This window comes from Drosophila hydei, unplaced genomic scaffold (genome assembly GCF_003285905.1).
Source record: "Drosophila hydei strain 15085-1641.00,03,60 unplaced genomic scaffold, DhydRS2 tig00000001-arrow-pilon, whole genome shotgun sequence".
In the NCBI taxonomy this organism is placed as follows: domain Eukaryota; kingdom Metazoa; phylum Arthropoda; class Insecta; order Diptera; family Drosophilidae; genus Drosophila; species Drosophila hydei.
In genome coordinates, this window is record NW_022045643.1 from 1,688,579 (window position 1) to 1,715,033 (window position 26,455).

The following is a 26,455-nucleotide window of genomic DNA, read 5'->3' on the forward strand; positions in this document are numbered from 1 at the left end:
CATTCGATTTGCCATCACTGTTTCGCAATCTCACACACACACGCACTCAATGGGGCGTATGCGCAATGTTCGTTTCTTTTACAACAGATTTTCATGATTAACTCGAGCTGTTATTTGAAATTGAATTTGAAAATTGTTTTAGCAGCAGTTGCTGCAGTTGTTGTCGTTGTTGTTATTGGCCCTTTGCTGGAGAGGAAATGCCAATGGAAATGGCTCGTCATAGTAACTGCATTTCAGGTGTTGCATGTGTCTAGGCGCGCTTAAAATGCTATTCACTCAGTTTATTAATGACAAATTAAAGCGTGTTTAAGCACACACTGGAAATACTTTACTTAGGTCAGGTCAGGTGATCTTTGGTTGAATTATATAAATAAATGCTATAAAATGTAAAAAAAAAAAAAAATAATATATATTAAAATTAGTAAATAATAATAATTAAATAATTTAAATTATATTAAGTTGAGTTCACGTTATCTTAAGCTACTAGCTGAAGTCCTAGCTCTACTTCCAGCAGCAGCTCCAGTTCTAGTTCTTGTTGTAGTTTCAGCTCTAGCTATATCTCTAGCTGCAGCTCTGACTTCAACTTTATCTCTAGCTCTATATACGAACTTTAGCTTTAGCTAAGCTCTAGCTCCAGTTCTAGCCTTAGCGAGTAGCTTCTGCCTTAACTCTGGATCTAGTTTCAGCATCAGTTCTACCTTTGGCTTCAGCTCCAGCTCCAGCTCCAGCTCTTTGCTTTACCTCCAAATGCAGCTACTAGCTCCAGTTCTCACTTTAGTTCAAGCTTCAGCTAAGCTCTTACCCTTTGCGCTGCCTTCAGTAACTGCAGCTCTGCCTCAATCTATCAGGTCTAGCACGTGCTACTACTCGAACTTTAGCTGTAAGTCTAAAGCTTAGTTTTAGCATTAGTTCAGCTTCTTCCACTTGCTCTAGCTTTCAGCTCCAGTCTCTGTTTTACCTCTAGTACAAACTTCTGTTTCAGCTTCAGCTTTACCTTTAACTCTAGCTACCTTTGCAGCTAGCTCCAACTACTAACAGCAGCCTTAGCTCTACCTCTCCCTTAGTCTCATCTATAACTTGTCTTCTAGCCAATACAGCTAATGACTTCCATTTATAGTCTTTAAGCAGCTTCGCTTTTATGAGCCTGCGACGTATTTACATTAGCTATTTCGCAAGTTTGCTCAATATTTGCGCACTGACGCCCACTTTTGGCAGCTACTGTCACCTGCCGCTGCTGCCCACACACACGCTCACTGTTTAAGCCCCAACTTGGGGCGCTGCATTTAGTTTGAGCTCTGCCCACGCGTTTTGCATTTGCTGCTGAAATGGCGTCCAGAACAATAAACGTGGCTCATACGGCGAACAGACAATGCTCTCTCTCATGCGCGTTGGGGGCCTGTGGCAGGGCGAGGGTGGGGGTGGTGCTTGGCAGGGCTAATTAAACAATAATAAAACGCAAATAAAACATTAAAACATTTTATGGCCGAACAACAACAACAACAATTGTCACGCATACATTAAAAATCACTCAAGCGACGTCTCGTGTGCCATTTTTTTTGTTAATTTAATTTGAATTTTTGTGTTTTTTTTTTGTTTAATTTATATCTTTTATCTTATTTGCTGCTTTGCAAAAATGCGGGCAGCCGCCCTCGCCCCACCCCGCCCCGCTCCGCAACTCCCTTCACAATTTCATTTAAATCGCATAAAAACCACATAAAAATCTTTGGCTGGTTTTTGTTTTGTGTCACGTTTTTTATGTTAATTGATAAACATATTATTATAATTTTAAAGCTTTTTTTTAATGAAATTCTAAGCGCAAATCGAAATCAAAACCTTGAATTTTTGACATTTTTTGTTGGCTTCCAGGAATTCGAAATGAATTTAAGCTAGAAAGCATTCACAATGGGATTTGGGAAGGGAAAAACAATGCCAAAGCCTCTCCAGGCATTTTGTTAATAGAGATCTCACTTCGTTTAAATTATGCAAATGATTCTCAGCTTGCAGCGACAGCGGAATTTTGTTATTAATTTTGTTTTCTGGCTGATTTGTCAAATGAAATAATAACGCTGAAAATACCAGTAGCCCTCAACGAATGGAAATCGGCTATATTCAAGTAATTAATAACTCTTGAAAGGTTTGTAAGCTGTCAGCAAATTAGTCGAAAGACTGAAGATCTCAACGATTTCTGGGAAAGCGAATTGAATGAAATTTATGCATGCATAAAGAACAGTTAAGTCAACGGCAGGCAGTCAAAACAAACAATAAAAAGCGCATAAAAATACCAAAAAAAAGAAGACAGCGAATTTGTGTCACGTGTGAGAGGGCGAAAGTTCAAGAAACTTTTCATTAGTTTGGCATGCAAAGTGCGTCCAAGCCAAGGGACGAAGGTTAGCTTAATTAACTTTCAGGTGCTGCTCTCCAAGTAGGCATGGGTCATGAGCGAATCGCGTGTCGCAGCTGAACTCAACTGCCGCACCCAACACACTGGGAGCCGTGAAATATGGAGCGCGCGTGGCATGCCACCATCAGAAGCCAAGGAGGACTGTAAAAAGGCAACCGACTGACGTTGCGACCGCCCGCCGTCAGCAGCTCAAATCCGGCTAAAATCAATAAAAAGCGCAAACACTTAAGCCATGCTCAGACATGGCCAAAAAGAAAACAAAATAAAAAACACAAAAAATTAAGAAAATGAATCACAGGCGGATTTCAAAGATTTATATATAAGTATATATTATGTATGTAGTATATAGTATATATTTGCATATTTGTGTTTATAGAACTTCGGGCAACAACAAAAATTCCACTTGTTCCAAATATTTGCATAAATGCGTTCAAATAAACGTTACAAAGCCAACAAGACGTGGACGAATGGCTGTCAAACTGCGCGCGATTACAGTCTGACAAGCACTGACAGTTCCCCTGCTTCACCTTCCAATAAAGAAAAATGCAAACGCTCAGCTTAAAGCAATTACATGTAATTTATTACATTGATTGTGAAGTCCTATCGCTATATACACACATTAACGAAATATACAAATATATCAAATACAAATAAGCATTTGTTAATTGCAATAATAATACTAAATAATAATAAAAACAGGCTATTAACCGAGAGGTTGTGCATATATCACATAAGTAAAAAGGAACGAGACACACGCATAATTACAAATATACAAAATACTCATAGAACATATAAACAAAAGTCAGCAGTAAAAAATATCCAAGTACATAATGCTTGTATATAGGACTATATAGAAATACAAATTCATATATATATATATATATATATATGTATATATATGGAGGTATATATCACACACAATCTATATGAACTAACACACATACACACAAACATACATATATAAAGTGTCTTGTCTAGGTTTTGATCTTGCGGCCCAGCTTGGTAACCGCATATTTGTTGCCCTCTCGGCTGCCGGAACCGCTGCCCTGAGAGCTGCTGTGATGCGCTTTGTTGCGCTTGCCAATGCCATTGCTCTTCGAGCGTGTCTCGAAGAGCACATCCGAATCCGTTTCCGATTCGGTAAGCGAAGTATTGCGCGAATCTGTAAATTGGACTCAGTTTATATTTATGATGGATACAGTCTGGTTTAGTGTTACTTACAATTGGCAGCCTCTTCGTCCTGCGTGCCTATTAGCGCATATTTTTGCACCTTCTGGCGCATGCTTCTTGGTTTTTTGGTTTGGCGACAGGCGCAGGCAATGCCCCAGAAGATGCCCGACAGCAACAGACAGCCAGAGATCACGCCCACAAACACATACAAAATGGACCAATCTGTAAAGCAAAGACTGGCTTAGTCGAGAGTCAAGTAAAAGAGTCACTTGCTTAGCTACCGCAGTTGGCCTCATCGTTGCTAACGAAGAAGCCTGCCGAGGGCATCCAGAAGGCCTCACAAATACATGCTCTCGTCGAGGGATTGCAGCGGCCGTGTCCCGAGCATTTATTCTGACAGACTGTGGTGCGTATGTCCACGTAGAGTGCGCCCAGTATAGAGGCATCCTTTTGCAGCTTGGCACGCAGCACTCGCTCCACATGCAGCCCGTTTACTGGCGTTGATTGTCCTCCCTTCGCGTCGCTGGCCAATACAAAGAACACCAGCAACGCTGCCTCAGTGTGCAGATCCTGCTTCAGTTCCCTGATTTGTATCTTGTTATCATCGCCCAGCAGTAGTTGCAACTTCTGCACAGTGGAGTCCAATTCGCTTTTAGTAAGCACGGATAAGCTCATGGGCAGCGTCATTTGCACCAGATACATAAGCATGGGATCCGCATGGACATTAATGCTGACTGTATCCGAGCTGGTTAAGCCTTGTTCATCGCTCACTGTAAGCTTGAAGACGTAGCGCCCTTGCACCACATTGGTGAGCTGCAACCGTATAATTCGTATATTAATTGGAATCGCTTGAGCTGAGCTCTGTTTTGCTCTTACAATCATAACTGGCTGCTTGTCCGTGTTGTCAATGATAACGCCAGCTGCTTGGCTCGTGTCCTCACGTGTCCACACATACTTAACCACAGCCAAATCATCTGAAGATTGCGAGCCATTCAAATAAATCGCCGTGATGGGCAGAGTAATGGTGCGATCTCCGCCTGCATTGGCAATGGGCGCTGCATTGCGTTCTATGGATAAAATGTTATTAGCCAAGCTTCAATTGGTTCTTAGGTTCATCTAATACCCTGCACAATCTTCACCCAGGTGCTGGCAGTAGCTGTATTGTTGTTCTCATCCGCAACGCTTAGCTCGAACTCATAAAGCCCAAGCGTTAGGCTGGTCGCATTGGCAATCTATTCAAGAGTTCGATATCAGAGAGAGATTAGATATAGTTTTCTATATTTGACTTGTTCGACCACTTACAGAGGTATTTGACTTGAGTATGACCGCATTGTTGGGTCCGCTTAGCTGCTTCCATTGATAGCTCTTGATGCCAATGTCGTCTTTCGACTCGGAGCCATTTAAAGTGGCCCAATTGACGGGCAGGCTGGTTGTCTGTGTGGTAAGAAAGAATGACATCAACAGAGTTCCAAGATAAAGCTAATTTACAGCTTACCACGTTGGCGCCCGCGTTGGCCGTGGGCGGTGAATTGGTGGGCGGCTTGACGAAGACGTGCACCTTGGCGGTGCTCGACTGCTTGCTGCTATCGGTGACTTTAAGGACGAACGTGTACATGCCCTCCTCTAGATTGGACAGCTGTACATAGGGCGTTCTGGTCCTCTGCATGTCTACGGCCTTTGCCTCGTCGCTGGCATCCTTTGTCCACTCCCATTCAACGATTTCGTGGTCATCGGAGCTGGCGGTGCCATTCAGAGTTACATTGTTGTTAGGCAAATACAATATGACAGCATCTCCTGCGTTGGCCACCGGCGCATAGTCCGTCTCCTTGAGCACCGCTATGGTGGCTGTGGTCGAGTTGGTGACATTATTTGAATCCGTCACGGTCAGCTTGAAGGTATAGTTGCCCGGCGAGGTGAGATCTAGCTGCAGTGTGCTTACCTCCGGCAACTGTGGCTGATAGCCAATGGGTCCCGAGATGACCTCCCAGTGCCAGTTGATGATTTTGTCGTCGTCGGTGCTGGTGCTGCCATCGAGCACCGTATTGGATGTGGGCTGACGTATGATTTGTTCGGGCGGGGAGATGATTACCTGCGGAGCCTGATTGATGCGCCGTTCGGGCAGCACAGTCACGTTGGCAGCTGCCTCGCCAAAGGCTCCACTGTCGCCGGTCACGGTCACCTTGAATGTGTACAGACCCTCGGATAGATTCGACAGCTTCACCTTCGACTTGCTCTGATCTGAAATGGTGCCATTCATCGGTCCCTTGGGCTGTGATATAAGTGTCCACAGATATTTGTACTTCGAGCCGCTGGTCTCCTCATCGGGCACCGTGAAAGCGGCCAGTGTCACCTCCTGCTCGGGCAGTTGCACCTCCTTGGACATGACTGAGACCGTGATCTTGTTGATTTCTTGTTTCATGGGCGGCGGCGCCACAACCTCCGGCACAATCTCGCTTGCTGCTGCGGCTTCCAGTGCGATTCGGGAAGACGCCTCATTGGGCAGATAGGCGCTGTAGGCCACAGCGGGCATTACGCACTTGCGCTGCTTGTTGCGCATGAAGCCATGCTTGCAGTTGCACAGTCCTGTGACCGCATTCGCTTGCAACGGCACGCACTGCTCCTGGGGCGGGCACGGCGTGTCCAAGTCGCAGGTCATGAATTTGGCATTGTTGGGCAACTCTGCGGCGCCATAGTAACTGAGATCATCATCGTTCTCATCGGGTTGCTGCATCAGCAATTGCTTGACGCGCTTCTCCGCCATGGGGAACTCATCTTCATCGTAGGCATTGCTGTCCTGTAATGGATTCGAGATTAGTTATGTTTGCTTAAGTGGGATCTGGCGCGGCTCACCTGAAACTGCAAGCGTCGTGGCTGTTTCCAGAAGTTCAGCTCCGATTCGTAGGGCAATATTTCGGCATTCTGTTTGGTGGCCTTTAGTAATTGTGTCCAAGTTTCCGGCAAATCACCCACCGGGTTAACCAATACCATTTGCACCTTATCATTTTCACGCTCCCGCGACAGAGACTTGGGCATGCACGCCTCATTGCTAATACAATGAATGTGATAGCATTTGCGCTTAAAGACCAAGACTACGTTGCAGGTATTGCGTTGGGTCTGATTTTGGATTTGTGATTTCTCGCAGCACGCCTCCAGGCAGCTCCATAGATACGTTTCCTCGTCCAGCACCTGGCCCACCTCTGGTTTATATTCCTCGAAGACGCCAGCCTGCTGCTCGTCCCGTGGCGTCGCATTCTCAAAAACATGGCGCAGCATGCGTGAGCAAACGGGCAATTGTTTGCTGTTCGCTGCCAGCTCCTGTTTGCCAGCAGCGAGCAGCGCGTTTTGCGTTGTTGTTGTGCCAGCTCCCCCCACTCCTCCAGTTGCGGCCGTCATGACGTCGGCTAAAGCGTATGTTGCTGACGCCATACAGAGCCACAGCCAGCAGCAAAGCCAGCCACGTTGTGCGTAGCCCGAGCGTTCCATTTCGTTGTTCTACGGCGTTAAAAACTGCCTTAAATTAAATTTAAGCCGCTTTTGTGCACTTTTTTCAGTTAATTTGCATAAATTAATACATTCTTTAAGAACTTGTGAAGAGCTCCAGCAGCCAGTGTGGCCAACGCACAACGCTTAACTAATGAAAGAAAAAAACGATAAAAAAAATACCAACATACTGTTAACAGCTGTTTTAGTGGTTATGCCACTGTGCGCCAGTGCTGTAAACGACCGTCGCGGCAATATACGTTAAAATTTGAAGCTTACACTGGACAAAAGCACACATTAGAGCGAAAAGCTCTGCCAAGCTGGCAACTCTGCAGACAGTTAACGCGCTTTCTTTGCGTGCTATGGCGTGTTGTTTAATAGTTAGCGAATAAAAAAAATCATATAAAATCGCAACGTCTTATATTGTAACATTGCGAATATTGATTTCAGAACGCAAATTGCAAAACAGGTCGCGGCCGCCCACACACTCATACACAGGGAGAAACGAGCTCCCACGCGTAAATGGAATTTTAATCGAAACGCTAAATCAAAACAATATTAATTATGTACATAAAATAACAGCAACTGCCAACGTATAATTTATATATCAATTATAGCCAGATACCAAATCAAAACTAATTTTATTTTGTTTTTGTTTTTTTTTGTGTAAACAAAGATATAGCAATTATAATAACAAAAGATTTATAAATCAATGCATAAACTTTAAAAAAAGATACTCTTGTTGTTGCTATTATTGTTGTTGGTTCGACGTATGTTTTAGTTGCGGGCTCTGTTTTATCTAAAGCACATTGCATTACCAAGCAGGCCGCGCGGCGCCACAGTTGGACAGCCACTGCCAAATACAGTACAGAGTACCATACAGTTTTAGATGCGCGCACACAAAAATTTATCAATATAAATGTTATACTGTGCGGCAAATAACTGAAAACATAATAGAAATCACATTAAATTTGAATCTTTTTGTCCACGCTTCCAACTCGTTTCTGTGATGATAAAATAGATTTGATTAAATATTTACCCACAGCAAAGCATTCAGATGCCATTTGAGTCATCTCTGAGCAGACCTGTTGACCATATAAGGCAAAGTCTGTGCAGTAGATAAGAGTGGCAAATGCAGCCTATTATTTTGTACTTTACTACAATATAAATATCTGAATATTTAACTGATAAGATTTAATTTCCCTTTTCTTGCAGATGACAGACTTCTCGGATAGTTCACAGAGCGGCATGTTGAGTCCGGCGACAACGCTCATTGAAAGTTTCAACAAGAAGAGCGGCTCGGCCACAACGACGCCCCTGCCCAGCTCCTCAGCCTCAGCCTCGGCCTCGGCCTCGGCCAGCAACATGTTGTGCAATACGCCCACGCTGAATGGAGTGGCAACAGTGAATGGAGGGGGGCCGCTCAGTGCTGGCAGCACCACAGTTGCCAATCTGGGCGGACGACAGATCAATACGAGCTCAAGCTCTTGCAGTAGTCTTAAGGAAACCTCACATCAATCCACATCCACATCGCAGCAGGTAAGCCAAACCCATTCAAATGTAGAGTACATTAATCATACGCGAAGTTGTCAATTGGTTAAAAATAATGAGATTAAACTGTTATACGCTGAACTGTTATACAAAGATAATTTGGATGTTTTGACAGTCTAAACTGGTAGCCCGAACTAAAAGCTGTTATACTGTCAAAACCATTAAATTGCCTGAAACAACATTACGCATACGCAATGGTGTCAATTGTTTAATAATTGATATAATTACGTACGATATATCTCTATATATGAAGCACTGACGTAGGGCACATTTGCTATGCAGTCGCGTCTATTTTTAAACAATTACTTGAGCTGAAGGAATGTGAGGCCTACATGGCTATAAAAATTCCTAGTCCCTAACTGAACTGATAACAATAATTCCCTTGGCCACAACACGTTTCACGTTTTTTTTCCACTGGCAAAGGGTTCAAACAGTTCGATACGAAGCGCGTTCTGATTAGATTATTGCAATTCTGATTGGCGTCGCAGCGGCTGCTGTACAGAAATCAATTACTGCGAATACCTTGTTTGCTATATTTGGCATATTCGATTTGCTATTTGTTGCGCTATTGATTGGACAAAAGCCATAAAATTAATTGCCCATAGCCAGTATGTAAACATTTACCTATTGTTATTCTTGTTCTTGTTGTTGTTGTTAATATTTCTTCTAGAAAACGTGCCGCTTGCCAAAGCTTTTGTTTAAACATACAAATTTCCCACCATAGAAATAGATTTTTGTTTTCGTTTAGATAAGATTGCTTTAGCGGCATTTACATGTTATAGTTCCGTTTGGAGTTTATAATTTTATCTATTCACAATTTCCGTCGCGTGATAAACAGAGCCGTCAAAACACGTTGACAATGTTTAGTTATACCTATTAAAAATGTAGAAGAGTACTTGTGTTTAGTCTCCCAAATAATAATTACAAACCTCAGATATAGATACAGATATAGATATTTTCGCATTATATTTAGCTAGCTAAGCCAATTTACAGGGTATTTACAAGTCGTGTCTCTTCTAGCTGCTACTTAATATTCTGTTTATCAATTCATTGACTTTTTGCATTGAATCACTTGCCTTCAAAATAGTCGCTTACAGGGCATATTTTGACGCTGCCTTGGTCAAGTTTTTTGTTGTTAATTAATGCGTCCATCAAATGTGTTTGGTTATCAAAGTGGGTGACAAATACTTGAGCTTTTAAATAGTTGCTCGTGTAATCATCATTCATGCGTACAAAGCTCAACGTGCCTTCAATTTACCGTTCATTTGAGAGCAAGTGTATTTTTATTTGTCCCCCCACCAAGTATCATTTTATTTGCGCTGTCTGCTCAGCTTCTGCCAATGACTCATTTACCGGTAGATGTCGCTGCCGACGTCAACGTCTTCGGATCGTCACGCGCGCCAATGGCTCGTGCTATAGCCCTACATTGAGAGGGTGGGGAGACAAAGAAAGAGAAAGAGAGAGAGAGAGAGAAACAGAGCGGGAGTGTGCCCGCTTAGCATTTGTTTGTCGTGTTTTTACATAAGATAAAGCGCAGCTTAAGCTTTTCATTGGCAGAGCTTTGATTTATTAACCGCAGTAAAAGACACAGAGCAATTTGTGTGCGCAAGCTCCCTTACTAAGTGCTTTCTGCGAAACAATATTGTTGGCCTATTGCTGTCGCCTAACGCTTGACATGTGAAATTCTAAAGAAAATGTTTTCATGTTAGAATGAGCCAAAGATTAAAAATATTTAGTTTCGCAGAAAATACGATGATTGCAACTAATAATAAAATTGAAAGGAAATAAAAAATATGAACTAAACACATTTTAAATAAAATATTAACAAATGAATGTTTTCTTAAGCAAATATATAAATATATATGTATGTATAGTTGCGTGATATTACGTGTTGCGGAGGAGTATGTAGATAATAAGAGTTTTATGACACATTGTGCGATTGCGCGTAGTGTGAATAAGTTAACAAAGGTTGGTTAAAACTTGAGATTAACAATTGCAAGAAACAGAAAGAAACCTGAAACAATTTATTAGACTTAATTTAATAATAACGTTGACAAATTTGATATCAAATTGTTAACAGCTAATGGACTTTATTTATGAGCAGTAAATGATTTATGGCCCATATTTTATTAGTCATATAGGAACTTTTAACTTTAAAATTTTGGAATATTTATAAAAAGATATTAAAATCTAGTTAAGATGTACAGCTAAGCTGATTATGCAAATTCGAACAAAAAATCAATTGTTTAGCAATTGTATATAAATTAGCATACAAATACCTGTAAATACGCACTCATAGGTGTGTGTGTGTGTTCATAATCAGCTAACTGATTAACACTAACAAAGATTCACAAAGAAATTATTAATATAAACACACAAAATAAAACAAACCACAAATCACAGCACGCTGACACACACACACACATGCAAGCAACAGCGCACTCTCCTCTCTGTCCCTCTCTCTGCTCATCGCTCAACTGGTGTTAATACAAAAGAGCAGCACTAATCAAGTAAGTCAACAGCACATTTAGATGCTACTAAGTGAGTTGGAAAGAGATACAGATACAATCTGAAAGCAGGCTTCATAAAAACTTAATAAATGCTTTGAGCCGAACGCGTTAATTAGAAAACCGTTTGGTATTTGGTATAGGAAACGTGAGGCGAGCAGACAGAATTATGCACAAATACACTGCATAAATTAGATAATAGATAAATATAAGCGAAGCGTTCTTCTAGTGGTTATTCTCGTTGCTGTTGTTGTTGTTGATTTTACACAGTTGCCGGGAATATTTACAATATGATTTCCTAGAATTCTCAGTGCTGAGCTCACGTCAACGCCAACTTTGTGCTATTCGCAGTCTAGCCATCCCGCTTGCACCCACAGCGAAGCGATCACACACATTTTAAAATGACAATCGACGCTGGCGTCGCCGCCGGCAGCGTTGAAAGCTCTAGTCGAGCCACGGCGCCCTCGCTAGAAATTTGCTCATTTTACTTTAGTTAACGAAACGAACGAGAAGCGAGCGTCGCGCGCAAAAAAACATCGCAGGAACTGAACAAAAACGTCGCAAAATCCTTTCTTTTATTGAATTTTAGCCAAACGTGCAATGATTTTTTTACGTGTGACGGCAACTCCTCATATATAATAAATATTTTTAATAATTTTCCAACGAATTTCGAACGACAAATAAAAACGAACAATTAAACGAACTCTCCGTGTTATCAGTATTTTCTATACAAACGACAAAAAGGCAACAACGAAGAATACAGTAACAATAGAGAAGACAGAAAGAAGAAAAAAACACCCAACGATTATTTTTCTTCTTCTTTCATTTCGGTGCTGTTTGAATGATTTGCGGCAAGCGTGAAAAATATTAACTCGAAAGCTCAGTTCAGTCTACGAAGCGTCTTGGCAGCGTGTGAACCATTCACAAAAAATCTGCGTCGCTCTACTTAAAAAATAAAGTGGGTCTAAAGCAAACAACGAAACGAAATACACAAAAAAAAACGAAAATAAATAATTATTAAAAATATTTGTGCACATAAATCTTTGAATAGTGCGCGTGCAAAACAGAGGGAGATAGTTTATATATATACATAATATATATATGTTATTTAACAAATTGTCTGTCCATCTGTGAATGTGTGTTTTTGCTTGTGTATGTGTGCTGATAAGCCCCCCGCAAGCAACATTTAGTTTAAAGTACATGTTGATGCCTTACACTACGTAGGCGTATACGTAATAAGAGCTACAATTGTGGTTAGTTCAAGGAATTTCCAGAAACAGCCAAGTTGAGTGTGCTAGCCGACATAGGTTAGTATATATGTATGCATTGTATAGTCCACATAGACATAATAATGATAAATTAGTAAATGACGCAGTGTTAAAAGCGTTAAGGTTTATCATATCTAATCAATTGACTCCATGTCCAAGTAATGTTAGGCCCAAACACTTGCCCCTCGTACAATACAATATTTACTAACACACCGCCAACAACAATATATACGTAAGAAATGTGAAAAGAAAAAAAGTGAACGTCGATCACTTGGCACTTGGGATTTTTCTTTGCCTCTGGCGATTGCGATAAGTCGATTCGTATATACCTCGTATTATGCCATAGAGCAGCATATATATATATATATATATATATATATATATATATATATATATATCTGTATATAGCACATTGATTAAGTATTACGAACCAAAACACGCCTCTCTCTACCTGGCGACCTGGCGTATGCGTTATATGCAAAGCGCTTCGACTTTTTGACTGATTTCTGAGTCAACGTATCGAGCTTTATAAAATTTTTGAATAGTTAAGAATTAAGCGACGCCCACACACAAGTTTTGTTGATTTATTTTGGCGCTTCTGCTCAAGTCTTTTCGCCAAAATTGAGAGCTGTCTAAAATTAGACTCGATTCGTAATGTGACCAAAAAGAAGCAAAAAAAATAAAAATATAAATAAAATAAATAAAAGTCTTGCTCGCATCTGTGGGTTGGCGTCTCATTCTTTTCCTCGTTTTCTGACAATCTTCTAAAATGCTTAAGTGCCAAAAAAGATTTCGCAGACCATTCAATTGTTTTCTTTTGTGATGATTCTGAGAAAAATCACAAAAGGTATTCAGATTGCTGTTAGAAATAATTGGCTCGTTAAAGAATTTTACGTAAGTGATTTTATATGAAGGGAAACTTTCAAAATATTTAAGAATTGTTCTTCAGTAAACTGTTTACCGGATCAATCAAGTTGTTATCTCCCTCTCTCTCTCGATCTCTTTTTGTACTTTTCTTATTCGCTTGCATTCTACCCTCTCCTCTAATACAAGTGTTTTCCCTTTCTCCTCATATAAGTTTCATTCACGTTTGAATACGACTGCATATTTATCGAAAAGTATTTTTGTCTACTTGCATACTCTTAGACTCTCATAACAGGCTCTCTTATTTGCTCTCGTCCCTTGCTTTCTCGTTGTCATATTTCTTGCATCCTACACTCTTCTCTGCTACAACATCTGAGCTGTTCGTAAGTCTCTGTTTCGTAAGTCTCTCTTTTACGCTTTCGACTTCTCTTAAAATTTCACGAAAGTTTTGCTCACATTTAAAGCCGACTTCGTACTCTCTTAAGAATCTCTCTTTAGCGCTCTTACCTCCTTGTTGTATCCTACACCTTCCTTTTTTTCTTCTCTTCGCTCTCGCCTTCTCGTTGTCATATTTGACGAAAGTGTTCCAAGCATCTTACACTTCTCTATGCTGTAGCTGCTCTCCTTTTCTCTTGCCATCTTATACGTTTCATATTTGTCGAAAGTGTTTTTGTCTCTTTTTCTCATGACAGTCATCACAATCTTTCTTTTAAGCTGTATTTAACGAACGTGTGTTTTGCTCTCTGCATATCCTTATCTTCAATCTTCAGTTCGCTTTAAGCATTCGCCTTTCGCTTAAGTTGTTGACTTTTAAATATCAGGCGACACGTCTGAACTGTCCATAGGCTGTCGTCTGATATCAGGCAGCGCACTTCAGCGGCTGATGTGTATCTATAAATATATATATATTCATATATAGATAGAATAGATATACGTTTTATGACTTCTTATCTGCATTGCGACATTCAAATGCTCTAAGACTTATACACTTGGAAAAGGAACATCCGATGTAGGGTATATTGTGTGCGAGCTAATCTATGTGACGCATATGTTGAGAGTTTACGACTATTCTATACCTCGCCGAATTCTAATCAATGAGTATTAGCAAAGATGAAGGATCAAAATAGGTATCTTGAAAGGTCGACATTCAAAAGGATTCAGAGTATGAATCAGTCGGCCAATCCTAGTTAAGGAACTCTTACCTGTTTCTTCTTGAGTTTTGAATATGGCCAGGCCATAAATCATTGGACATTTATCACATTATTTGCTTATCAGGGAAGACACGGTGCCAAAATAAAACCATCTATCAGCAGTTTGGCAAATATACAGTTATACGCTGCCATTTGAATCCGAATACAACAAAAAGAAACCAAAACAAAACAAAACTTGTGATTTATAAAGGCGGGCGGGCGTCGCTAAGCGCCTGCCATAAAGGCGAGCAGATAGCAAAAGCTACATGAATATGAGATATGTCATATACAAATACCTATATATATATATGTGCTCTATATGAGCAAAAATTTAGTCAAAAGCGTCTCAGTCGCATTCGCATTCGCATTCTTAGCATTTTTGCGAGTTGATTCAAAGTGAATTTTTAGTCTAAATATGTCTGTGATTATTAACATGTTTTCTATCTATCTTACTATATCTCTCTTCCTCTCTCTCTCTCTCTCTCTCTCTCTCGTAGGTTGTCAATAGCAGCAGCAGCAGCACAACGACGCGCGTGGAAAAGAAATCCCAGCGCTTGCATCACATAACATCATCATCATCGACCACACAAGCGTCATCATCATCATCGTCGTCGTCTTCCTCGTCATCGACGTCTTCGGAAATGAAGGCCGCCGCCGTTAAGCGGGATCTCACTGATATCAAAGTCTCCATGTCGGAAATCGAGAAGCTGACAGCGGCGCCAAAGCCAGCGCCAACGCGCAACCATCCATCGATTGATGACCTCAAGGGCCTCAACAGCGAATATACCATAGAGAAGCTGAAAAATAAGTGAGTATCGCTGACAGCAGCCAGCCAGGTAGCCAGTTCTAGCCTTAAGTCCACAATCGAACCTGATTTGCTTTTGCAGAATTCGCGCCTCGTTCGAGAATCTGGTGGACGGCAACGACGATGGCAGCTGCCACGGCATTGTCACGACACCCGATGGCGATGACGACTGCACACATCCGCACTTTGGCAGCGGGCTGGACTTGACGCATCCGGCGGCCGCCCAGCTGAGCGCCAGCAGCGGTTTAAGTGGCTCGAATAAAACCATCGATACCATCAAATTTGAGGAGAAGCGCTCCAAATCGATGGCCACCACCAAGGTGGTAGCCGACGGCTTCAGCTCCGAGCAGGCGACCAGCAATTCAGCCGAAATGAAGCGCCTGCAGACCGGAGACATCGACTACAAAGAGGCTAAGGCAGCGTCGGCGGTGCGAAGTCGTCTGGAAATGGATGGCGTCAAAACAGAAGAGAATGCAGCCGTTATGCAGGTGAGCACAGGCCATCAATCAATTAATCAATCAAACCCAATGCGTTGCCTAGCTGATTACATGCTTTAGTATTGCCATTGAACTCAGTTATTAAATCGCCGTCTAGCCGCCAGCAAAGCTCTGCAAAAAAAAGCTTTCTGCTGGCTAGTGACGCAGCGCTCGCTCGAGCCACCCCCGCAACCTCCCCGCGCACTAGACGGTGCGGCGCAACCCCTGGGGCAAAGCTCGAGCGTGCCCAACCGTTAGACCGGGCCACTCCTTTCAGTTGAAGTTTGTCGCGTGCATGTTAGAGTCGCATAAGGCACACGCGTCGCCTAGAGCACATAGCCAGAGCGGGAGCTGTAGCTGTTAATGGCTGTAAAATATCCAGTGAAAGTTGCTTAAGAGACCCAAAAATCGATTGTGTTGCTATATGTTTGCGCGGCGCCAAAAAGTAGGCAACAGTCTGCTGCGGAATACCATCGCGTATACGTAATATGTTTCTCTACAAGTGCCAGCGCCCGTGGAGTCCACATCTCGTGCGACATTTGTGCTCGCCAAAGGACACCGAAAAGGTCTCGATGCTAAGAAAAATTCAGGTACTTACCTGGCTGCAAGTTGTGCCAAGCTACGTTGCCAGTGGCAACGCCGCCGAGTTCCAGCCTTTTGGCTTATCTAATCAATGCGGGGAGACAAGAGTGAGCTGGGGCGGTGGCGAGGTCGGCACTGGGGCCCGTTGCAAATTAGCATAAATGACTTTATGATGCGCCTCATTAAAGGTTGTCAGCAACGCAATTCCGCCGGCTGATGAAATTTTATTGCACCTATTGCATTAAATAATGTTTCAGTCACAAGTTAACGACTGGCTAATATACAGTTTATGTATATAAAAAATTTTATTAAATATGTTAAAAGTCAAAGGTCAGCCCAGCCGAAAAGCAATTGCAGTTCATTTGTTTTAAGCCTTTTGCATAACTTGAGCTGCTTCAAGTTTGAGCTCGTTGCGTATACTTAATATTTGGCTATTGTTGTATTTTTCAAGAATTTGCAATGTAAAATATGATTTGATGAAAATATGAGCTTGGATTTCAGTTTCAGCTTTTATTTTTGGTAAAATATTCACAATATTTTTTGTTACTAAATATAATTTTGATTATGAACACAGTTGGGCTCATAGACAGTTCTTATGTTTCTTATACTACTTTATTTATTTATATTAAAATACAGTATATTCAAACATAGACCCCATGCTAAGAAAAAGAATCTTAATCCACATACCAATTAGTTGAAATGCCTCTAAATATATTTTACAATATAGATTATATTAAATATATATTATAATATATATATAATATTATATATTATTAAATAATATATATTATATATTATTATATATTATTATATATTATTAAATTATATTAAATACATATTATATATTATATTAAATATATTATATATTATATATATATGTATGTATTATATATTATATTAAATATATTTTACAAAATATATTTAATCAAATCAAATGCAAGTTTCCCCAGTTCCCTCCTCCACATATCCCAGAGCCCATAATGAACTCTATTTATTTTATATTTTCCCCTGGCAGTTGGCCAACGGTCGACACGCTCCATGCGGGGCAAACAGTTGCTAATTGTTTATGCCGCGTTCATAAAACCCAACAGACTTTGTGATATTTGCTAAGAAAACATTTTTATATCAATTTGCTCAGTGGAATTAAAAGTTTTTCCAATTTCGATCTGGAACTTCAAACAAATGCCCTTCCAAACAAACGCATCTAAATGTTAGCGAACTGATATTATATAGTTTTTCCGTTTTTGATATATTTCGCTGTTAGCTCTCAGAAAGTTTCTATAGAATTTCGCTTGTTGTTGGGGCCAAAAGTTGTATTTTATTTTCGAACATTTTTCTTTTTTAAATAAAATGGCACTGAGTGCCGCTCAGTTCTCAGTATCAGACAAGCGATCGACGCGAGCGTTACGCTATATAGGCGAGAACTTTTCAATACATATATAAATACGAAATACATATATATACATATATAAGTATATATAAGTGTGCATATATGCTTAGCCATATAGAAAAAAGCTGTGCAATGTGATTTGTGTATTGGCACCAAAGACAACGACAACGACGACGACGACTTCCTAATTATAATAAGAAAACACAATTGAATGACTCGTGTAGACAAATACCAAAATAATCAAAGAGTCAAGAAGAAGACGTGGAAGGGAAACAAGTGTTCAACTAACTGAATAACACATAATTAGAACCTGACCTTCGCAGCGACTCATTTCGAAAAATGTCTATGTCGTATAACACTTGCGCCGACTGATCGAAGAAGCAACAAGTTTCGAACTTTTCACGCGTGCTGTGATGAAATTCTCCCACTGAACGCGAAATGTGTGTTATGATGAACGTAAAACTTAACGAAACGGAACAAACTTGACGAAATTGCAAAATATGCAGCATCAAGTTTTTGTCACTAAATAAACTTGGCTCCAAACTTAACGAAACTTCAAAATAGTTGACGAAAAGTAACTAAACTGCAAACTTAACGAAACTTCTCCAAGTCTCCATGCAATTTTATTAAACTTTAAACTTAACGAAACCTTAAACTTAACGATTCTTCGAAATAGGATTTTTCAAAACTTGACGAAAGTTTTCTAGCGAAACTTCAATTTGTGAATTAAATATCTTTAATACTTGCAAACTTAACGAAACTCGAAATTCAACGAAAATCAGCTTAAACAACAATGGGCTATCGCATGAGAAAATATGTGAGATATATATGATATACATTCGTTAAGTCTTGGGCATATAAAACGCGTTATGCCATACATGTATATATCTGTTATATCTGTGTGTGTGTGTCTATATATCATGCATACATCATTTGCACATTCGTCAAGTCTCGTTAATTGCTCTTAGGCTCAACTGTAACAGCTATTTTGCAGTGTTGTAAATTATCGCAGACCTAAATTGTCGGTCAGTGTCACCCACACACACACATGTATGCACATAGATGTGTGTATGTGTCTGTTTGTTAATGCGAAGATTCGTCGAGCGACATTCTCTCAACACACCACCAATCACACTCTCTCTCACACACAGACAGAGCGAAAGCGTCAGCCGATTTGTGCGCTATTTTTATGTGAATCAAAATAAATAACAAACTGTATTTAATCGTATATACACTCGTATAACAGTGAGAACATCATTTTGCACGTTCACGCTGCTTTATACTTAAAATATTTCGAAAACAAGAACAGCGAATTGTTCGATCGGCCACTGAGTCAGTTCACCTCGGCCGCCTGTCATTGGAATACGTATTCCAGTACGTCTGCCACGCCCCACAAAGCCCCACTCCTCACTGGCCATGTCGAATCAACAGAACCAGGCGCCTTGGCCCGTCCGCAAGGGTATTTTTCGCTCGAGCGGCCAGTCGGAGTTTGTGCCAACGCGTTCGCCCAGTCCCATCGTGGAGATGCCATTGTCGCCGCCGCCCGTAGGCTCGCCCGTTGGCCGTTTCGCTGCGCACAGTAATAATCCGCTGTCGCCACCACCGCAGCCCATACAAGTGGTGGGTGGCGGCATACCGCTGACGACGGCAGCCACAGCTAGCATGTCCACAACGTCCGCTGCCCGAATGTCTGGCGCTACGAGCAGCTGTGCCTCGGCTGCCAGCGCCTCGTCATCATCGTCTTCGAGCTCGAGCTCCAGTTCGAGTTCCCAGTCTCATACAAGAGTACGTAAAAGTTCTAATCCCCCTTTGCAGCCAGTCACCACCGTCTGCCCCCTTTCGCCACCACACACAACCACAACAACAACGCCCAACACCAACAACAGCAGCAACAACAGCCACACAACAAACAACAGCAACAACAACAACAAAAATATACGCGAAATACCCATTGAGGTAGAACAAAGCAAGGTATAACAACTGGCATTGTCCAAGTTCAGTAATCTTAGCCCAGAAACCACAAAACCAGCCAGTATAACAGTTTTTTGCAACTGTTATACTCAGCAAGTAGAGCATGTAATTAGCAACGTCAGCAAGCATATTTATAACATAAAAACTGTTATATTTTATATAATATATGTATAAGAATAGTATAACAGTTCTGTTATACTGCAATTGTTATATTCAGCTCGTAGAGAATGTAATTAGCAACGTCAACGAGCATTTGTATAACATATAAAAACTGTTATATTTTATATAATATTTGTATAAGAATAGTATAACAGTTCTGTTATACTGCAACTGTTATACTCAGCAAGTAGAGCATGTAATTAGCAACATCAACGAGCATGTGTATAACATATCAAAACTGTTATATTTGTATAAGAATAGTATAACAGTTCTTTTCAACTGTTATACTCAGCTCGTAGAGCATGTAATTAGCAACGTCAACAAGCATTTATCTAACACATAACAACTGTTATAACAATCCCATTCTAGCTAACTTATATAACACTCATTAACTGTTATACTCTTGAATCACCCCGTGTAGGAGGCACTCTCACTGCGCACCGGCGACATCACACAGCAGGCGAGCAACAAGGTGGCCGCCGCCAGTATTAAAGTGCAGAGCGACAATTTCTCCGCCGACAAGAAGGCCATCTCGCAGTCGCAGCAATCGCAGACGATGACTTCGAATGGCATCATTAGCCAGGAGAAGCACGTGTCGTCGGCCTCGCAGGCCAACTACTCCATGACGCACAAGGGTGTATCCAGTACGGGCAGCAGCATGATCTCTTCCTCCTCGCAAATGTCTGCCACCAATGGCCAGCTGGTCAAGCTGAAGGATCTCAAGCTGGACGATCTGAAATCCCTGACAGCTGGCAGCGGGCAACAGGAAATCGAGCAGGCCATCAACAAGTATTCGAATGTGCTGACCTCGTTCGTTAGCTCCCTGCAGGACGACGACAGCAGCGTGGCCGCCGGCAGCGAGAAGTCCGTCTATCTGCAAAAGATCAACGAGGTGATCAAGCGCGCCTGGGAAGTGCCCACGCACGGCCACGAGCTGGGCTACTCCCTGTGCAACTCGCTGCGCCAGAGCGGCGGACTCGATCTGCTCATGAAGAACTGTGTGCAGCACAACGATCTGCAGTTCTTCTCCGCCCAGCTGCTCGAACAGTGCCTGACCACGGAGAATCGTTCCCATGTCGTGGACAATGGACTCGACAAGGTGGTCAACGTGGCCTGCGTCTGCACCAAGGAGACCAAGAACATGGAGCACTCACGCGTCGGCACTGGGATCCTGGAGCATCTATTCAAGCATTCCGAGGGCACCTGCTCCGATGTGATCCGCCTGGGCGGCCTGGACGCGCTGCTCTTCAAGTGTCGCACCAACGATGTGGAAACGCTGCGCCATTGCGCGAGTGCCCTGGTCAATCTGTCGCTTTACGGCGGCGCCGAGAACCAGGAGGCGATGATCATGCGCAACGTGCCCATGTGGCTGTTCCCGCTGGCGTTCCACTACGATGACAACATCAAGTACTATGCCTGCCTGGCCATTGCTGTGCTCGTTGCCAACAAGGAGATCGAGGCGGAGGTGCTCAAGTCTGGCTGTCTGGATCTGGTCGAGCCGTTCGTGACGACCCACGACCCGTATCAGTTTGCCAAATCGAATCTGTCCCATGCCCATGGCCAGAGCAAACATTGGCTGGAGCGGCTGGTGCCGGTGCTCAGCTCGAATCGCGAGGAGGCACGCAATCTGGCCGCCTTCCACTTCTGCATGGAGGCGGGCATCAAGCGCAAACAGAACAACACAGACATCTTTCACGAGATTGGCGCCATTGAGGCACTCAAGACAGTGGCCAGCTGCCCCAATGCGATCGCCTCGAAGTTTGCGGCGCAGGCGCTGCGTCTGATTGGCGAGACGGTGCCGCACAAGCTGTCGCAGCAGGTGCCGCTGTGGTCCGTCGAGGATGTGCAGGAGTGGGTGAAGCAAATCGGCTTCCACGGCTACTTGCGTCAGTTCGAGGAGTCTCAGGTCGACGGCGATCTGCTGCTGAAGCTCAACCACGACAATCTGCGCAACGATATTGGCATTGCCAATGGCATTCTGCTCAAGCGTTTCGAGCGGGAGCTGCAAAATCTGAAACGCATGGCCGACTATTCGTCCAAGGATACGGCACGAATGCACCAGTTTCTGGCCGAGATCGGGCCCGATTATTGCACCTACACGTATGCCATGCTGAACGCGGGCATCGACAAGAACACCCTGCCCCATGTCAACGAGGATATGCTCATGACCGAGTGCGCCATCAAGAATGGCATACATCGTCTGCAGATTCTCAGTGCGGTCAAGAACCTGGAGAACTCGCTGCCGAGCTCATCCGAGGAGAATATGGCCAAAACGCTGGACGTGTTCGTCAGCTATAGGCGCTCCACCGGGTCCCAGCTGGCCAGTTTGCTAAAGGTGCGTTTGCCTGCTGGACCAATCGCAAGGGCGTGGCTAATGTTGCTCCTTCTTCTTCTCTGCCGCTTTGCAGGTTCATCTTCAGCTGCGTGGCTTCTCAGTGTTCATCGACGTGGAACGTCTGGAGGCAGGCAAATTTGATAATGGTCTACTCAACAGTATTCGTCAGGCAAAGAACTTTGTCTTAGTATTAACGCCAGACGCACTGCATCGCTGCATCAACGATGTCGACTGCAAGGACTGGGTGCATCGCGTAAGTACACAGTGATCCTCTCCTGCCCCGCCCTCACACTCACACTAACTGAGGGCCTCTCTTCCCTGTCTGATAGGAAATTGTGGCTGCCTTGGAGTCGAACTGCAATATAATACCCATTATGGATCAGCAGTTCACGTTTCCGGACAATCTGCCCAACGACATGTGCAGCGTGGCCCACTTCAATGGGGTCAGCTGGATACACGACTACCAGGATGCATGCATCGATAAGCTCGAAAGGTATATAACCGGCGCAATTAGGACTAAAGGAATGCTGACCAAATAGTGCCACAATCTCTCCTCTCTCTAACTCTCTCTTAGTTAGCATAGCTACGTAGTTAATCATTCGACTAGTTTTAATGCAGTTTATTTATATCGTTAAGCTCAATCTCAATCTCAATCTCAATACATTCCCAAACTTAATTTCGCCCTCTTCCGTTGCGGCAGATTTTTGCGCGGCGAAAAGAATGTCGATCGCATTGCGGCTATGGCGCCTGGTACGCCCGGCGTGGCGTCTTACCAAAGAATGCACAGCAATGATTCCGACTATCAGCAGAGTGGTGCAGGCGGAGGCGTTGGCGGCGGCAGTGGCAGCGGCGGCGGTGGTGGCGGCGGCGGCGCAGGCAGTGTGGTGGATGGCCTAATGACGGCCAATGGCAGCGGACAAGGTGGGCCAACGAGTACAGCAACTACTTCAAATCAGAATCAGAGTTCGAATCCGAATCCGAGTTCGAATCCGAGCTCGAATGCCAGTTCAAATCCGAATTCGAATACGAATCAGACCCAGCTACAGCGTAGACTAGGCCATCGAGACCACTTAGGCTAGCCTCGAATATGCAGCACATCCAACTAAGTTTAAGCAAAGCAGAGAAGATGAAGATGAAGAAGAAGATAAAGAAGAAGATAAAGAAGAAGAAGAAGAAGAATCCTCAAACGGAAACAACCTCAAGCGGGAGTGTCCAGAAGGCATATGTCTCTCTGTCCCTCTCTCTCTCTCCTTCTCTCTCTCTCTGTCTCTAGCTTTAGTATACGATACACTCACACACACACACACACACTCACTCACTCACACACATACCACATAACTCTCTCTCTCTCTACTCTACTCTAATCTAAAACAAAACAAACCAACTTAATTATTAATTAATTTAATTTTGATTGCAAACTCGAAACTCGATAATTCACGAGCAGCTAATCACCAGGCAAATAGATACCGGCAGTCCCCCTCACCGGCGCGCCAGCGCGGCAGCACCTCCCTCTTGAGCTATGGGCGTGGCCAGCCGAAGCGCTCCAACATTCTGTCACCGTTTCGCACACAGCAGGCGGCGCTGCTGCACAAATCCGGCGCCGGCTCCGCTTCGATGCAGAACATCATGCCGCAACCGTATGTGCCGCCGCGCCGCAGCTCGGCTGCCGGCCTGGTGCACAATGCGAGCGTTGCCAATGGCTATCGGTCGCACAGCGTGGACGGGCTGCTGGACCAGGCGGCGGCTGAGGCAGAGGCGGCCGGCAGCAGCAGTCAGGACAGCCTGAGCACGCCCGAGCAGCGCATAGCAAAAGCCGCTGCCATGGTGGCTGCAGGCAGCACAGCGCTGACCAATGCTAGCTCGACGTGCACGCTGCAGCCGGAGGAGGAGTCGCCGGCCGAGGAGGAAGTGTGTCCTGTGACGCGACGCGAGAAACAAAGCCTGGCTCCGCCCAATGTGCAGCAGCATCGCAAGTCGCGCAGCCTCGATCACATCTTGTCCAAGCAAACGCTGGCCGAGCTGCTGCCGCCCAGCAGCGAGCCCACCGACGAGACCCAGAGCATGCAGAATCTGGCGCTGCCTCCGACGCCGCAGCCGCAGCGACGCGATACGAGCAGCTCCTCGAAGTCGCCGACACCAGAGCGACCCATGCAGCGCACTGTCGCCAATCGTCAGAGTCCGGACGGCGTTAGCTCCACGGAGAGCGAGCGCGAGGATGCGCAGTCGCTGAGATCGCAGGCGGGGCAGCATGGCAATCAGCAGCGGGCGTCGGCGCATGTGCATCGCGGTGGCAGCCAGAATAGCAATAAGACGTCCAACTCATCGCTGGGATCGAACAATAGCGCAAGCAATAAGACGATCTTTAATCGTACGATGAAAAAAGTGCGCTCGCTGATCAAAAAGTAAGAACAACCAACAACCAACAAGCCAAGCAAAAGCAAGAGCAAATGCGAAAGATGATTCGCTAGTTCTACTAGTTACTCGCTCGCTACTTCCATTCGTTACTTCCTAATACACATGCTAATGCACATACTCTTCACATCACTTCACTTCACCTGAATCAAACTGTCTGATAACGTCTTTCACACACACCAAAGTTAACTTCTTTACGCGCTACTCGCTACTCGCTACTCGCTACTCGTTACTCGCTGCTCGTTACTCGTTACATTTGTGCCATTTTTTAAAAACGAATCTCATGCATCATTCATAACTTAAATACACTCCTTACACTTTCTTCCCACCTGGGCCCAGTTACACAACTCCCTCGGTCTCTCTCTCTCTCTCTCCCGCTCTCTCTCTCTCTCTCTGTCTCTGTGGTGATGGTATTCGTTCGCTATCTTTACTTATCTCTCGTAGCTCGTTGTTTTAAGACTCGTTAAGCTTAGCATCCACTAAAAACTTGCCTGCGTTGCCCCCGATACAAAACTTCTTGAACGCCCCTTTTTGAGTCCAAAAAAAAAAAAGCAAAACAAAGTCTAAATCTATTTGCCTTGTGATTAGTTGAAAAAAAATACAAAAAAAAACGAATTTAAATTGCAAAAAACTAATTTATAAACTACTCTTAACGACTGCGCACTTAAATTAAAACATAATTTATATATACATAAAAAACACAAAAACTAAACTAATTTTAAATACAAGAAACAAAAATACAAATCACTCGATTAATTTTAGTTACGCCTAATATTTATTATCAAAAATTGTAAAATTTCTATTCAAAATGCAATTTTTTTTTCTTGTAACCGTCCGAAAAAATTTCAAAAAATCAAAAAAAAAAAATATTTAAGTGATATATAAAAATATACAAAAAAAAAATTGATTTTTAAAAAATGCAAGCCGAAACTAAATGCTGTACAATATTTTATAATTTTTAGCAAACGAGACTTAAGGCATAATTTTTATTGATTTTTGCAATATATACAGTTATATATATATATACTTAATAACGAAATAGTGCCTACAAATTGGATTAGTCTTAAATAAAATGTGAACCATTCAAAGCATTCTTGTGTCTTATTGTCTTTGCCCCACTCATGTGATCTATGCGCTCCGCTTTAACAGCCATTCCCAAAAACTATATCATACGCATGTTCATCTCTTACTGTTATATATATGTAGTATATATATAAACTAATGTCTTCTTTGTTTTGTTCTTGTTCTTGTTCTTGTTCTTGTCTAATACTCGTTGTTTGTCAATCAGTTATGCGGAACTTTAATTTTATTGGGTTTCACACATATTTTTCTCTTTTCTTTTATTTTCTTTTCTTTTTTTTATTTGATCTTTTATTTGTAGACCATAAGAGCGCAATTTGTTGTACTTGTTGTTATTGTTGTGGCTGTGCCCCCGCCCCCGCACTTAACCGATTCGAATTCAAGAACCCAAGAACTCATCATTCTACACATCCAAGAAACTGTCAACGCATCACAGGGTGATTCGTCGTCCGCGTCCGGCTGTTGCGACCAAGCAAAACATTCATTGTTATTTATTACAAAATCAATAATCAATAAATGTGTATATGTTCATATGCACAAAACAGACTAACTAACTGTTTCTCATGTCAATCGTCCCTAAAATAAATCAGTAAAAATATGTATATATTATAGCAACGAACTGGAGGATGCTGAACTATCCGAAATTATCCTGTCCAAGGCAACATCCCCCAACGCTGGCCGCATGATATTTTGGTAGTTAGACGAAACATATTCAACTAATTGAAATACTCGATAATTATCTATAAATGTACTCGAAAAAGAGCAACGAAACGAGCAACAAGTAAAAGTGATCTGTAAGGAAATATCCCAAGTC

At 42.8% G+C, this 26,455-nt stretch overlaps 2 protein-coding genes across 8 annotated transcripts in view; one reads left to right on the plus strand and one right to left on the minus strand.

Annotated features, from left to right (window-relative positions):
- The window catches only part of LOC111603043 (sterile alpha and TIR motif-containing protein 1), a 38,766-nt gene extending 12,320 nt beyond the window's left edge, over nt 1-26,446 (plus strand). Inside the window, exons 3-11 of one of the 7 annotated variants that reach the window (XM_023320481.2) lie at nt 8,267-8,590; nt 14,929-15,239; nt 15,319-15,724; nt 20,236-22,149; nt 22,223-22,402; nt 22,479-22,642; nt 22,850-23,070; nt 23,594-24,551; nt 26,254-26,446. In XM_023320481.2, coding sequence (XP_023176249.2) covers nt 8,267-8,590; nt 14,929-15,239; nt 15,319-15,724; nt 20,236-22,149; nt 22,223-22,402; nt 22,479-22,642; nt 22,850-23,070; nt 23,594-24,551; nt 26,254-26,338 — 4,563 coding nt within the window. In that variant the 3' untranslated portion in view covers nt 26,339-26,446. Of the gene's footprint in view, nt 1-8,266; nt 8,591-14,928; nt 15,240-15,318; nt 15,725-18,439; nt 18,502-18,910; nt 19,656-20,235; nt 22,150-22,222; nt 22,403-22,478; nt 22,643-22,849; nt 23,445-23,593; nt 24,552-25,942; nt 26,188-26,253 lie in introns of those variants that run through there. The other 6 variants (XM_023320482.2, XM_023320483.2, XM_023320484.2 and 3 more) reach the window with 6 other exon arrangements.
- LOC111603045 (dyslexia-associated protein KIAA0319-like protein) lies at nt 3,351-7,200 on the minus strand. Its single transcript, XM_023320489.2, has 8 exons — nt 6,422-7,200; nt 5,067-6,365; nt 4,874-5,005; nt 4,695-4,803; nt 4,448-4,638; nt 3,853-4,384; nt 3,623-3,793; nt 3,351-3,563 (listed from the first exon to the last, which is right to left on the minus strand). The coding sequence occupies exons 1-8, from the start codon at nt 7,052-7,054 to the stop codon at nt 3,376-3,378; spliced, it is 3,255 nt and encodes a 1,084-aa protein (XP_023176257.2). The 5' UTR covers nt 7,055-7,200; the 3' UTR covers nt 3,351-3,375.
- Nucleotides 26,447-26,455: the final 9 nt, after the last annotated feature.